The 14,249-nt window shown below is 41.8% G+C and overlaps 2 protein-coding genes across 5 annotated transcripts; both read right to left on the minus strand.

The window, feature by feature from the left end:
* Nucleotides 1–3,982: 3,982 nt before the first annotated feature.
* On the minus strand, nt 3,983–7,650 carry LOC120709222 (amino-acid permease BAT1 homolog). Of its 2 annotated transcripts, XM_039994767.1 has the most exons (9): nt 7,394–7,650; nt 6,979–7,239; nt 6,770–6,788; nt 5,654–5,873; nt 5,390–5,571; nt 4,992–5,281; nt 4,771–4,900; nt 4,300–4,666; nt 3,996–4,208 (listed from the first exon to the last, which is right to left on the minus strand). In XM_039994767.1, the coding sequence occupies exons 1-8, from the start codon at nt 7,504–7,506 to the stop codon at nt 4,313–4,315; spliced, it is 1,569 nt and encodes a 522-aa protein (XP_039850701.1). In that variant the 5' UTR covers nt 7,507–7,650; the 3' UTR covers nt 3,996–4,208; nt 4,300–4,312. The 2 variants fall into 2 exon arrangements, with proteins under 2 accessions (XP_039850700.1, XP_039850701.1); XM_039994766.1 differs by having other exon boundaries at nt 3,983–4,666.
* A 468-nt stretch (nt 7,651–8,118) lies between these two features.
* Nucleotides 8,119–13,392, minus strand: LOC120709224 (heterogeneous nuclear ribonucleoprotein 1-like). Of its 3 annotated transcripts, none has more exons than XM_039994771.1 (15): nt 13,239–13,392; nt 12,300–12,329; nt 12,129–12,197; nt 11,940–12,029; nt 11,498–11,563; nt 11,343–11,408; nt 11,166–11,254; nt 11,034–11,079; nt 10,310–10,364; nt 9,743–9,819; nt 9,422–9,560; nt 9,202–9,335; nt 9,027–9,131; nt 8,630–8,761; nt 8,119–8,474 (listed from the first exon to the last, which is right to left on the minus strand). In XM_039994771.1, the coding sequence occupies exons 3-15, from the start codon at nt 12,144–12,146 to the stop codon at nt 8,409–8,411; spliced, it is 1,083 nt and encodes a 360-aa protein (XP_039850705.1). In that variant the 5' UTR covers nt 12,147–12,197; nt 12,300–12,329; nt 13,239–13,392; the 3' UTR covers nt 8,119–8,408. The 3 variants fall into 3 exon arrangements, with proteins under 3 accessions (XP_039850705.1, XP_039850706.1, XP_039850707.1); XM_039994772.1 differs by having other exon boundaries at nt 12,259–12,329; nt 13,239–13,376; XM_039994773.1 differs by having other exon boundaries at nt 12,129–12,157; nt 12,238–12,329; nt 13,239–13,376.
* Between the last annotated feature and the right edge of the window lie 857 nt (nt 13,393–14,249).

A 14,249-nucleotide genomic window follows, 5' to 3' on the forward strand; every position in this document is an offset into this window, starting at 1 on the left:
CAAGGTTGACCCAGCCATCTCGCCCAAGATCGTCTGTCCTCCTCGGCTGCGGTGCCGAGGGACCGAGGGACCGTTAAAAGAAAGCCACCACATTTGCTAAAATGTATTAAAATTCGCATGTTATTTTAGAAAACAAAAAATTTATACCATTGCATTTATAAAGATCTAATCTATATCAAATACCATAATAATTGCCAAATATGTTTACTAAATAGCTAAATTTGAAATTTAAAAAATAGAAATAGCTTGACGAAAGAGTCCATGAAAAATAATATTAGAATATCCAATAGCTAAATTAGAAACTAAAAAATGAAAATAGCAATTGGAAAAAGAGTACAAACAAAAAATATAAAAATATTAGCAATTGACTAAAGAGACCATCTTTAATATGACTAATGAGCAAATTTTGTATTTTAAAAAATAATATATCAGTAGTTAGTTTGTATACCGATTAGGAAGGAAAATAGTTTAATAAATTGTATATGTCAAATATAACTAATAAATAATAAATTTGAAGTTAAGAAGAATCGGCCGCGATGCCGAGGGACTGAGGAACCGTTAAAAGAAAGCCACCACAAGTCGTTAAGGTCGACCCGACCATCCCGTCCAAGATCGTCTGTCCTCCTCGGCTACGGTGCCGAGGGTCAGAGGGACCGTTAAAAGAAAACCACCACAGGTCTTCAAGGTCGACCCGACCATCCCGCCCAAGATCGTCTGTCCTCCTCGGTTGTGGTGCCAATGGACCGTTAAAAGAAAGTCACCACAGATCGTCAAGGTTGACCCAGCCATCCCACCCAAGATCGTGTGTCCTCCTCGGCTGCGATGCCGAGGGACCGTTAAAAGAAAGCCACCACATTTGCTAAAATGTATTAAAAATTGCATGTTATTTTAGAAAACTAAAAATTTATACCGTTGCATTTATAAAGATCTATCTTTTTAGGCTAACATAAATAATCTATATCAAATAACATAATAATTGCCAAATATGTTTACTAAATAGCTAAATTCAAAATTTAAAAAATAGAAACAGCTTGACCAAAGAGTCAATGAAAAATAATATTAGAATATCCAATAGCTAAATTAGAAACTAAAAAAATGAAAATAGTAATTGGAAAAAGAGTACAACCAAAAAATATAAAAATATTAGCAATTGACTGAAGCGACCATCTTTAATATGACTAATGAGCAAATTTTGTGTTTTAAAAAATAATATATCAGTAGTTAGTTTGTATACCGATTAGGAAGGAAAATAGTTTAATAAATTGTATATGTCAAATATAACTAATAAATAATAAATTTGAAGTTAAGAAGAATCGGCTGCGATGCCGAGGGACTGAGGAACCGTTAAAAGAAAGCCACCACAGGTCGTTAAGGTCGACCCGACCATCTCGTCCAAGATCGTCTGTCCTCCTCGGCTACGGAGCCGAGGGACTGAGGGACTGTTAAAAGAAAGCCACCACAGGTCTTCAAGGTCGACCCGACCATCCCGCCCAATTGTCTGTCCTTCTTGTCCTTCTTGGTTGTGGTGCCAAGGGACCGTTAAAAGAAAGCCACCACAGATCGTCAAGGTTGAACCAGCCATCCCGCCCAAGATCGTCTGTCCTCATCGGCTGCAGTGCCGAGGGACCGAGGGACCGAGGGACCGTTAAAAGAAAGCCACCACATTTGCTAAAATGTTTTAAAATTTGCATGTTATTTTAGAAAACTAAAAATTTATACCGTTGCATTTATAAAGATCTATCTGTTTAGGCTAACACAAATAATCTATATCAAATACCATAATAATTGCCAAATATGTTTACTAAATAGCTAAATTCGAAATTTAAAAAATAGAAACAGCTTGACCAAAAAGAGTTCATGAAAAATAATATTAGAATATCCAATAGCTAAATTAGAAACTAAGAAAATGAAAATAGCAATTGAAAAAAGAGTACAAACAAAAAATATAAAAATATTAGCAATTGACTGAAGAGACCATCTTTAATATGACTAATGAGCAAATTTTGTATTTTAAAAAATAATATATCAGTAGTTAGTTTGTATACCGATTAGGAAGGAAAATAGTTTAATAAATTGTATATGTCATATATAACTAATAAATAATAAATTTGAAGTTAAGAAGAAAAACTACGAATTCACTAAATACTTCATATCAAATATAATTTATAAATAGTTAAATCTAGAAAAAAAATAATAAAAAAGCAGTTAATTTGTATATGAATTTTAGGAAAAAATGTCTACATAAAAGTATTTGTGAACTACAATTAATAAAGAACTAGATTTGGAAATAAAATAATAAAAATAGATATTTTGATTTATTTTAAGTTGGGAAAGAAAATGACATGTGTGAATAGTCCATATAGAGAAAATTTATTTAAGCTATGTTCAAAAGTATGGGTTGAATCGTCAAGATAATAGATAAATATTTACAATGTTACTTTTATAATCATCTAATGTTTTAGGTTAATGCAAAGGGTTCTATAAATATATTTAATATATGGGTTAACTTGAAAATAAAAAATAGAAAAATTTTACTATTTTACTTGAATTTGGAAGGAATTAAAAATATAAATTCCATGTAAATATCAAATGAATATATGACTATATTACAAATTATATAATGGAAAATGATGTTTTATTTCCATTAATATTTGGAACCAAATTAGTTAAATAAAAGCACATGTCCATTTGCGTATGTGTACTGCTTGCTTCACCAATTGTCCAGTATCGTGGAGTACATCAACTATGTTATAGTAATTGCTACCTTCTAACATCAAGCTTTACTCTACAATATAGTTTGAAATACATTACGAATCAATCATCATAGATCAGTAGCTAGGTTGAGGCTCGACCATGGCGTTCATCGAGCCTTGATGTGCACTTACATCATATTGGCAACGTCTCAAACACCAGTGCTGTTGATGATACCACAAGTAATCCTTGTGATTGTTAGGGTGTATTTGATTGGACTTCTCTAACATCAGATGAAGTCCTACCAAATAAGTTAAAAAGATTAAACAACTTCACACAATAAGCCCACATGGATTTCCAAAATAACTTACAAAAGAGGGAAGCAGCTAAAAAGCAGCTTCATCGACTTATCCTCTTTCCTTTAGCTCTAAAATATTCTTAGAATTACCAAATTATCATTAAGAAGCTGATTTCCTAAATATTTTTTAAAAAATAACTTTGACTCAAAAAAGTAGTTTTATAAATGAAACCAAAGCTAAAACTATTTTTGAAGGTTTTGAAACTTACCATACAGACCATCATTGTGCAATTTAGAGAGCGTGCTAATAACAACCATGAAAAATCATTGGAGTGGCTGCGGAGAAGCACAACTTAACAGTAGTATGTTATATGGAACAACTACGATGAGAACAACGAAGAATTTTTTTTTTTTAAAATTTCTCGAATTCCAAGAGGGTGATGACGAATATACAGACTCTGCATTCGGCTGGTCAACTTATGGCTGGTCTGGACTGGAGGTGTTGTAGCCCGTCGTAGCCAACGAGCAGCCAGCTTGCTGATTCCGCCGTGGACTGTGTGAGCGAGCCGTGGACTCCATTTTGGATCCGGACTGGGTGAGCGAGCGACAGACGGCGATCGAAACTACTAATTGGCAAGTTGGCCAACCGAACGGCTGCTGTCTTCTAGCCGAACAGTTGAGCTGTGTCAGCCCAGCCGAATTCAGCCCAAACAACTTGCAGTCAGCCGAACAGTGTAAGAGTGGTGAGCATAAAGGAGAAGTTTGTACCTTGCCAGCAGTAATACTAAATTTGTAGACCGCGTATGGACGACAAGTGACACAAAAAAGATGAAATACTCATATACAGAAAAGAAAGAAGACTACTTGCTTTTACTGGTATACACCGCCAATCAAAAATTTTAAAAATATTCATACAAATAATATTAAAGCATGAACATGAAAATATAAAAATATATGTTTGTACATAAGAGATTCTATTGTCTCTTAAATTCATGTTCCAAAAATATTTCATAAAATATAAATAATGTAAAATGATATAGATGACCCTCAATTTGAACTATTTGGAAAACGAATTACAATAACATTATCGAAAAATATAGAGATTAGAAAGGAAAAAAACTAGCTATCCGCGCTATTTGCGCGGGTCACCTTACTAGTTAAGCAGAACCAAATGTTTGGCGAACAGGTCTACCACGTCAGAGAGATTAAGCTGATTTGTCTAAAGAAAAAAAGGATTAAGAAGGTCGATAAGTACAAAAACAAAGACCGAATCGTAGCTTAACACAAACAAACAGAGCGTGGGTGGCCACCTCTCCTCATCGGTCATGAGGCGTCGCCGAGGTTGGTGACGGGCCCTTGGAACCAGAAGCGGGCGTGCAGCGCCCAGGCGGCGAGGCTGAGCAGCAGCACGCCCCCGACGGCCGCCGGCGTGTAGTTGAAGTTGTCCACCGCGACGGGGTACGCCACCGGCAGGCAGAAGAGCACGGTGACGAGGCCCACCCAGGCGACGGCCGCCCAGCCGACGAGGACGCCGTATTTCCCGAGGCGGAACGGCCCCGGCACGAACGACCTCCGCGCCGCCGTCACCCGAAACAAGATGGGCAGCCCGTAGGCGATGTACATGCCCAGCGTCGTGATGGACACCATCGCCTGGAACGCCACCTGGCTCCCCAGCGACTGCCATTTTGTTCATCAAGAGAGATGATAGCTAGCATGGTTTCCCCGACTTAGCTGCATACAGTTATCAAGAGGAGATGATCCAGCGAGATCAGCAGGCGCACCGTGAGGGCCATGACGAACGCCACCGAGACGGAGAGCCAGACCACGTTCAAGGGCACCTCCTGCTTGTTCACCCGGTACCAGACCGGCGACAACGGCATCGCCCCGTCTCTCGAGAAGGCGTACCCCATCCTGCATGCAGAGATGTGGTTGCAGGGCATTGTATTAGTAATGGTCAGGAGGCTCTTCTCTTTTAATTTGTTAGGAGCCGAGGCCTGCGCACCTTGAGTTGCTGGTCACCGACGCCGTGCCGCAGAGGAAGATGGCGACGGCCATGGCCGCCAGGCACACGATCCCCCCGGCGCCGCTGCCGAACCTCGAGCGGAAGGCGGTGTACAGGGCCTGCGCGATGGCGTTCCCGCCGGCGTCGTTGCTGGGGTCAAGGAGGGCCGGGATGTTGGTGACGATGGATGTCAGGGACACCAGGTAGATCCACCCGAAGACGCTCGACAGAGCAACGGAGACGACGATCCCCATTGGCCCGCTCCAGGCCGCGTTCTTCGTCTCCTCTGACTGCATGCATTCATCAATTCGTAAACATCCACCACAAGGATCAATTTTTTTATTACATCTCTGGATTGAACAATTGATGATTACTGGACATATCAACGAATGATTTACCATGTGGGCGGATGTGTCGTATCCGAGGAGGGAGTATTGGCTTGTCAGCAAACCGATGGCTAGTGCATAAACCTTGCTGTGGATCCCCACACCAGTGTCGGTGTAGCAGTGGGTAAAGACAAACTCCATGGTTGCCCTCTCCTTAGCAACGGCAGGAATCAATATCGTCAAGGCAAATACACCTACAATCATGACCGATTAAATTTAAAAACCATCACCATGGATAATAAATGAATAATGCCATTGTGAAAATGACATATATACCTGCAAGGTTCCAAAAGGCTCCAAATTGGCCAAACCATGCCAGCCATTGGATAGAGAGGCTGTTGATCAGCCCGTGTAGGATCAAGATGGCACAGTAGATGGCCAGCACTACGTACTTGGAGGCCATGTATCCGCCGCCATTGGCTCCACCCGTGCTAAGCAAGACGATCACCTGGACGAACTGCGCCAGCGAGAAGTCCACGCTGGTGGTGCAGGCCCACTGTGTGTGTGACAGATTAACCAATAAGAAAGTAGAGTGACAGATTAACCACACTGTCTCGTGATTTGCAATAATGGTTCAGATAATCCCATGGCTCGATCAGTTGGTCCAATGATTCAGGGTTAATCAAAAGTAGAGAATCCGACATGCCAGCAGTATGACGTGCTGCCCACAAGCGGCCAGGACAGTTCAGTTCAACTTGACTGCATGGAGCTCAGCTGCAGCAGTTGCTGACTGCTGTAATGGCACGCTACTGACTAGCACACAAAAAATCTAGGTTGTTCATTACTATATTTGCATTATTGGCTACAGTGTCATTGTTAGAGTTCAAGGCCGTGTTTAGTTACAAAAATCAAAATTCCAAAAAAAATTTCCGGCACCTGCATGGAGATTTAAATCTAGACGAAATAAAAAACGCATTGCGACTGCTGTCTGTAAATGGCGAGACGAATCTAATGAACCTAATTAGACTGTAATTAGATGCTAAATTGCTACAGTAATACTACAGTAAATAACCTCTAATGACGGATTAATTAGACTCATTAGATTCGTCTCGCGATTTACAGACAAGTTCTGAAATTATTTTTGTGATTAGTCTATATTTAGTACTTCAAATGTAGAAAGATGCATTTTCAAAAACTTTACAACGCGCAACTAAACACGGCCCAATGCTTTCTTTTTTTACTTGAGATCAACTGGAAGTCTGGAACCTAGTCCAAGTTGGCTGGCTGCCTATATATAGCTAATAAATATATAAGACTTTAGTGACAGGGAGCATAGATACTACTAGATAGATACTGCTAAATATAAATAAGAGTTTACTAGTTTAGGGGCAGCAGACTTGTATTATTCATGGTCTGATCTGATGGAGGATCCTGTGAAGTGAAAGCGCATACCTGGCCCACGATGTTGAACCTGTTAAACATGACACATGATTAAATACAGTAATAACTAGCACTTTGACAGACGATCATTCGAAAATGTCGTTTTTGTCTTCTTCACTATATATGATAGTAACATAAAGTCATAAACAAAACAAAAAGGTTTCCTAATTTTGAAATGGTGAAAAAAAACCCACAATGAAGCGTGTGTTGTAAGTAATTACCATCCGGTGACCCAGGAAGCGAGTGGCGCCCAGTCCTCGCCGGCGAGCTTGGCGCTCCAGTAGTAGAGCCCGCCGGAGGTCGGGTAGGCCGAGCAGATCTCCGCCATGGACAGGGCCACGCAGCCGTTGAACGCCGCGACGACGAGCCAGCCCAGCGTCATGGACGCCGGGCCGCCGTAGCGCAAGCCGGTGTTGTACGTCGTGGTGACGCCCGCCAGCACGGAGATGATGGAGAAGGAGAAGGCGAAGTTGGAGAGGAGGCTACGACATGCTCATGCAGGGGGAAAAGATTTTACATGTCAGGTGTAGTAGTACTACTCAACTGAGCAGCAGGGTGAGAACGAAATTGCTTGAGGGATGGAATGGACTAGCTAGGAATAATGAAACCGCATGCTGTGCAGATTGCGCAACGTACGAGAGGCCGCGCTTGAGCTCCTGCTTGTATCCCAGCTGCTGCAGCCGCGCCCGGTCGGCGTCGGCGTCGGCGTCGGCGTCGGCGAGGGGCAGCTCGGCGGTGCGGGGAGACATCACAAACACAAAGCAGAGTTGCTACTTGCTGGCTGCTGCTCCTAGGACTGGGTTGGTTCGCACTTGACAGGGCCAGTGGCGCTCAGTACTGATAGTCGTAGCCCAGCCGGAGGCTTCACCTGCTTTAATTTGTGATATTTCTTGATGCATAACAAGGTAGGAGTAGTCCAAGTCAACAGAACGCCGCTCTTGCAAGTCGCAGTCCGTTTCGAACGAGATGGTTTCGCCTTCACGTTCCTTGACTGACTCGTAAGGGAATACGCAGCAAGCTCTGTATGATTGCGAATTTGCGATGATTTGTATGCAACGTTACGTCAGCTTCATCAGTTCGGTTGATCCTCACGCTGAGAAATTTCAGTTCTACTTGCTTGCTCCAGCTTCAACTTGCACCAACAGCCAACTAAACTAACAGGTGCAACAATTATTCGGAACCCGCACAAAACCAGTGTTGCACAGTTCCAACTCAAAAGTAACAGCCGGGAGTTTCAAAAAGTCACACAAACGAGCATGAAAATGAAATCACAGAGCATTAGTATATTACTGTGTGCAATCGACCTTGAACGATCGGTAAGTTGTTCAGCCAGGGTGCAAGGCAACGCCTGTCGGCTAATAAGTTTTTGCAAAAGTTTTTTTTTATTACAGGCAGCAGTTCCACACAATAACTACAAGGCTGCCTTCATCTTTTAGCACCAATGTTTAACAATGACAAAGAAATAGCACCATAGCATTTCCATGTTAAAAATTACAACATGAACAAATAGATAGGTTCCACACGCCCCACTTAAGGTTCACATACCACTTAGCATTCTCAAACAAGTATTTCTTTTCCCCATCTCCACAGTTTCCTCCCTCTAGAGGTGAACTAAAACAGCACTTGACAATAACCGACACGCGCGACTTGTTCAGTAAGGTCGGTATCGCCAATCCCCTCTTGATCTGCTGCTTCCTCTGCTGGGACCATACCCATACTGGAACATGACAAGGATTGATTATTAGATCATGCAAGAAACAGGTAACAGCAGCAAAGAATTTTGAAGATTTCTGTTTTACAGGACCAAACCAACCAATTTCATTTCTACCATAATAAGCCTACTATGCCATGATAACATCTTTTTGTGCTTACATTATAATCTAGACTGCCACAGAACCTGCCGAAAGATCGCATTGAACCATAAGCGCCATAAAGGTCCATGGGATCAACATAAGCGCCACCAGATGAATCGCTCTCAAGCGGTGCAGCTGTGTCAATTGCAACCTGAAATAGCGAACACAACTCACATTTTTCCCCCACGGTATAAAGTCAAGACTATCATATTTTTATACTAGATGCAAGCAGCACAACCGTCTGTAACCGGAAGGTCCCGGGTTCGAGCCCCAACCTCTGCACATTTGTATGGGTAAGGCTTGGGGCTTAAAAACAACCCTTCCCCAGACCCCGCACAGTGCGGGAAGCCTACGGCACTGGGTACGCCCTTTATGCAAGCAGCACAACAGCCGCAACAGCAAGGGATGCCCCTTACCTCTTGTCCCAGAATTTCATGGCTTCTGCGAGCTACCCGTTCTGCCACACTCTCATCAGCGAAGGTGACAAAACCAAAACCTCGGTGGCCACTTCTTTTAGGGTCCTACAAGGGCAGAAAAGTTTATACAGATAATATGCCATGACATGGCAAACAGTAGCAGTCTTAACCTCACCTTTGGAATATATGCATCTACGATTCGACCAAATCTGCCAAAGTAATGCCTCAGGTCATCCGTGTTTGCTTCTTGTGGAAGCCTACCAACAAATATCTTCTTGCCAACTGCTTGAGAGGATCCATAATACCCTCCTGCTTGAGAGGATCCATAATACTTAGTCCAATAGAATAATTGCTGCGTGTTCAAAACTGAGATAAACTTATAACCGAAGACTTACTTCCATAAGCTGATCCTGGATGGTCATACAGTGTTGGTGCACCTAAGGCTGCATATCTGGTAGCAGCTGAAATATATGCGTTATATGCACCATAGCCACCTTGCGATGCCCTGCTCGGGGGGTACCTGACATCTTCATCCTGATACAAACATATTTCAGGTCATTAGCTGGTTATAAATAGTGGGCACCTAAGTTGATGATCTAGTATTTTAGTTTACACAGTGCACTAAAACAATTACAAATGTATCACTAGATAACCTAGTTGGAGCTAATAATTCAACTTGACCACCATTGAGTTCTATTTCAGAACAGATAAGGTACCTTTGGAGTTGCACGATCAACAACTACAGTTGTACCATCAAGTTCATGCGACTCTTGCATGATGCTGTCCACAGATTCTGTTAAATAACATTTAAAATTAAAAAATGCAAAAAGGAAATAACGCAGAAACAAGTAAAAGGCTCAGGAGAATGAGCACAAGACAACTTTTATGTTCAAAACTGAGTAGTAGAACAAAAACAGCAACAAATAGATGGTTCAAGCGTTACTACAACTAGAAACCTATCCCAAAACCTAATATATCACATGTCAAACACAAATTGGAAAATCAAAGAACAAGGATGGTGTAACAATTGTCTACAAGCGTAGTCATCTAACATAGAAATATATCCTTGGCCAAAGAACAATTTGCAACAAGATAAGTAAGACTGTTGTAGATCACTCTAGCATTTACTCTCCACAGCTTGACACGTAATTGCTACCTCAAAAAAAAAAGTCAACTACTTCTTTTGTCATTCTGCTTCTGTTAAAGCTGCTGTTCCCCACCCCCTCGACTCAGTCGAAAAAACTATTCACATATAACAAACTAGAAGGTATCCGTAAATGTACCTGCACTCTGAAACGTGATAAACCCAATTCCACGATGCCCTTTTGAACCATGTTCCTACACAGGAGATAAGAGTGTGGAGTGCAAATTTTAGTAAGATCTTGTCATATCACCAGCTGAATTCTACATCAAGTCCTGCAATGCCGCATAACTATTGAATGCTACTCTAAATTGATTTACAAATAATGCAGCAAAATACTAATGAAAAAATAAAGTTTCTGCACTATGATCTTAACGCCGATAGCAAGTACAACGTCTGTCTTATTCAAATGCTATGAACGTGCTGATATAATTTCAATCCTCATCCTCCCTAGCACTACCCATATTCCCAAACTGCTACACGAATGATACCTCACCAGTAAGGCTAAAGAAATCCATGAATGTTGCATACAAGTCAGGAACAAAGCAATTTCATTCTGTGACATTTAAGGACTAAATTAGGGATTTAATTTTACATATCAAACATACTACACTTATATTTTTCATTGCATGTTAAAGCCTAGGCACTGATGTAAACCACATACGATTTATTCAGATTAAGATGAGGTGTCCCACAATTACATAGGCAACAATGATAAAATTACTGAAGTTCACCTTACTCAATACTGCTGCGAATTAATAGGTTGAACAGGGCAACAAGCATATGCGCCTTATTTATGAAACAGCAGTATCGCTATTGAAGGATACCAGATGCAATGCATGTCAAACAAGTAAAATTTTTCTAACCTTTGGCATGTAAAGATCAAGAATTTCTCCAAAAGCTTCAAAATGCCTATTAATACAAAATCCCAGTTTAGACAAGCTCGATACAAATCAATATGTAAATAAATAATTAAGAAAAGTCGGCCTTTTGCTCACCTACGAAACATCGACTCATCCACAGATTGTGGAATTCGAGCAACAAATATCCTTGTAGCTTTCTTTGTTCCTTGTGATTTCATTTCTTCCTGCAATAAGTGAAAATTACACCATAATCGATTTCAACGTCAACTTGATCACGCAGAGGAAAGGTAAGTTCTCGTGTATGTTATTTACCTTTGGAGTAGCTATCTTCACTTCTAAAGTCCGGCTCCCAAGAACATGTTCACATTCAAGAACATTCTGAAAGGATAATGTAGTGACTCAGAAAATTAAATTTGGCACGCTGCATATGGATTCTAGTGAAAGGTTGCACTATGTGCAGAATTTACCTTTGCATCATCAGCTGATGAGAATGTTACATAGCCAAACCCACGTGATCGCCCAGAAGACCGCTCCTGTTATTTTCAACATGCAAGAAAACATATAGTGATCAAACCCATGTAATGAGCTGATGAACACAAAAAAGGTTAATAGTTGCACGCTTTTTCACTGCCCTTGAATACCACAAAAAAATTCAAAATGAAATAGTAAACTTCAAACAGATCAAATGGATAAAAAATTAATACACAGGACATGGCCACACATAGTTACCAATTCCTAAGCAAATCATCCATACAGCAAATAAATATGAGATAAATAATCAAGAGTTTCCATACAAAAATTATCAAATACTGCTGAAATTGCGATGCCCCAAAATTTTGTGGAAGCAAACATAAAGAGTACGCCAGTATGATATATGATACTCGATCTGGATGTGAAATTATTTCGAACCTTCATGACAACGCAGTCATCTAGGGGTCCAAACTTGGCCATGTACTCCCGTAATCCTTCAGTGTCAACATCCCAGGGGATACCAAGAACCTAAGTGCATTAATCATTTAATTGTGCGTTCTCATTATTCCTCAGGTTAGCATTCGTGTATAGAATCTTACAAAGGAAAGAAGTGGGGTGGTCACTTACCACAAGTTTTGTAGCCATTATAACACTGGCTACAATGCAATATAAAAAAATCTTAGGATCCTTATTCCCCTGTGTCCAGGAAAACTCTCAGCAACGTACTGGAGGTTACCAAAATTAACAAGGATATTGCCTTGAAGTTATGGTGAAGCGATGCTTGAATTTCTTAAACACCTTATGTCGAGTTGGCAAGCTTCACTGGATCTGAAAGTTGATATGATTTAGCGGTTGCTCAGCCAGAGAATATCCATATCATATGTGGAGTAAAAAGTAAAAACAAGCATTTAATCATCAAAAATACAATGGTAACCCAAAATTTAAATACTACATAAGGACGGTATCTATCTGTGCTAGATGACAAAAGAAAAGAATATGACATTATGATATCCTCAAAAAGCAATATTGATACTCGTCAGGGGTTAGCTGGGTATACCATAAAAGGTGGCATTAATGTGTGAACAAAAGAGGGGGAAGGATAAACAGCAACTCGACATTAGGTAAAAAAAAAACCAAAGTGAGTATTGTGGCAAAAGAAACTATTACTGCAGAATCATTGGATTGATCTCATCTCCCTCTATCTAGTTATCCAGCAGTTACATGGATACAACCATACAATTTGGTGTTGCCACGTGCCCCCATTGGGCTCATGCCGAGGCCCAAAATTTACTTATCAGATGCCGAGGCCCAAAATTTACTTAACAGCTACACAACAGGGTTTCAAAGCTAGAAAGAAATCATCTCCAGAAATCCCCCCACCCCAATGCGAAAATGGCAAAATCATAATTCCAGATGGACCACACCGTACCAAGCACAGGATCCCATTGCCTTGGTCACAGCTATTGAAAGCTGCAACCCTAAATTTCGCGGTTAATCCCTCAAAATCGCAGGGGAAGACTTGGGGGCGGGCATGGCAGGCGCAGGGGCGGACCCAGTAGCGGACATGGATGTACACACGGATACACCCAATAAATTTTGCAAGAGAATCGAAGTTAGTAGGTGTGTGATACATGTGCATACTTGCAATTGGGTCAGATCCGAATACGAATAGGTTACTCTAGGGTTTGGGCCGCTCAGTTTCGCACAGCGGGATGAGAAGAGAGGGGGCGGGCGTACCTGGTGGGCGCTCGTCGCCGTCGAAGGGCCCGGCGAAGGGCGTCGGCGCTCGCCAAGTCGTCGCCGCCGCCGTGAAAGGAAAGCCACGAGAGGAGAGGGGGGGAGGGAGGGGGAGCAGAACGGGAGACAGAAAAAGACGACAAGGGGGGTGCGCAGCGCACAGCAGCAGGAGGGAGAGGCAGCGCTTGATGGATGGATGGATGGTAGAGCGAGGATTTGATGGGCCGAATTTAAGAACAACAGCTTGGAATTCGGCCCATATGGGCCTTTGCTAGTTCATTCTCCGTGGGCCAAATTTAAGAACAACACTCTGGAACTCAGCCCGTATGCGCTGCGGGCCGATACTTTGTTTGGTTGGATGTACTAGTGTGGTTTTCTATTCTGTTCTGCATTTCTCAGTTTCAGTTCTGACGCTAGATACTTTTGAATCGGTCGTGGAGTTTTGGATTAGCGATAAATAAAAGAAGAACGTACTGTTCTTAATAATATGTTTAGCTCGATCGACTGCTTCTGCTGGGGCTTTGGAAGGTGCGTGGAATTGCGATGATCAAAAGCTGGAGGCTGGTGTCTCCCATTTCACCAGATTCATTCATCTTTGACATCATCCATCCATCTACTATGTGGAAAGGAAACCGGAGCAGGAGCAGTGGAAGCTAACCAAACTGTCACACGCTCCATGCTCAGGTCAATGCCACATGGCGGCCGGCCGGGTCAAATCGTCAAATGCTCACGAAATCCGCGCAGCATCGCTTTCTTGATCTGAATCATATCGCCCATCAACAAGCTGATGCTAATAACGTTGTCCGTCCATTATTCAACAGATTATTTCAGCTAATAATATGCGTTTGGCATTACCTTGTGGAGGTTTCTGGTAATTTTCTGCTGCCACTCGAGAGGGTTTTGAACGTTTCTGCCGTTGCCATGATGATAGAAACCTCCTCCGAAATCCGAATCAGTTCCAGCGAGCGATCGTCTCCTTCGTTTTCAGGTCGAGCTCTGCCTGCTCTCCAC

The sequence above is a fragment of the Panicum virgatum genome, chromosome 5K (assembly GCF_016808335.1).
Source record: "Panicum virgatum strain AP13 chromosome 5K, P.virgatum_v5, whole genome shotgun sequence".
NCBI classification, from domain to species: Eukaryota; Viridiplantae; Streptophyta; class Magnoliopsida; order Poales; family Poaceae; genus Panicum; species Panicum virgatum.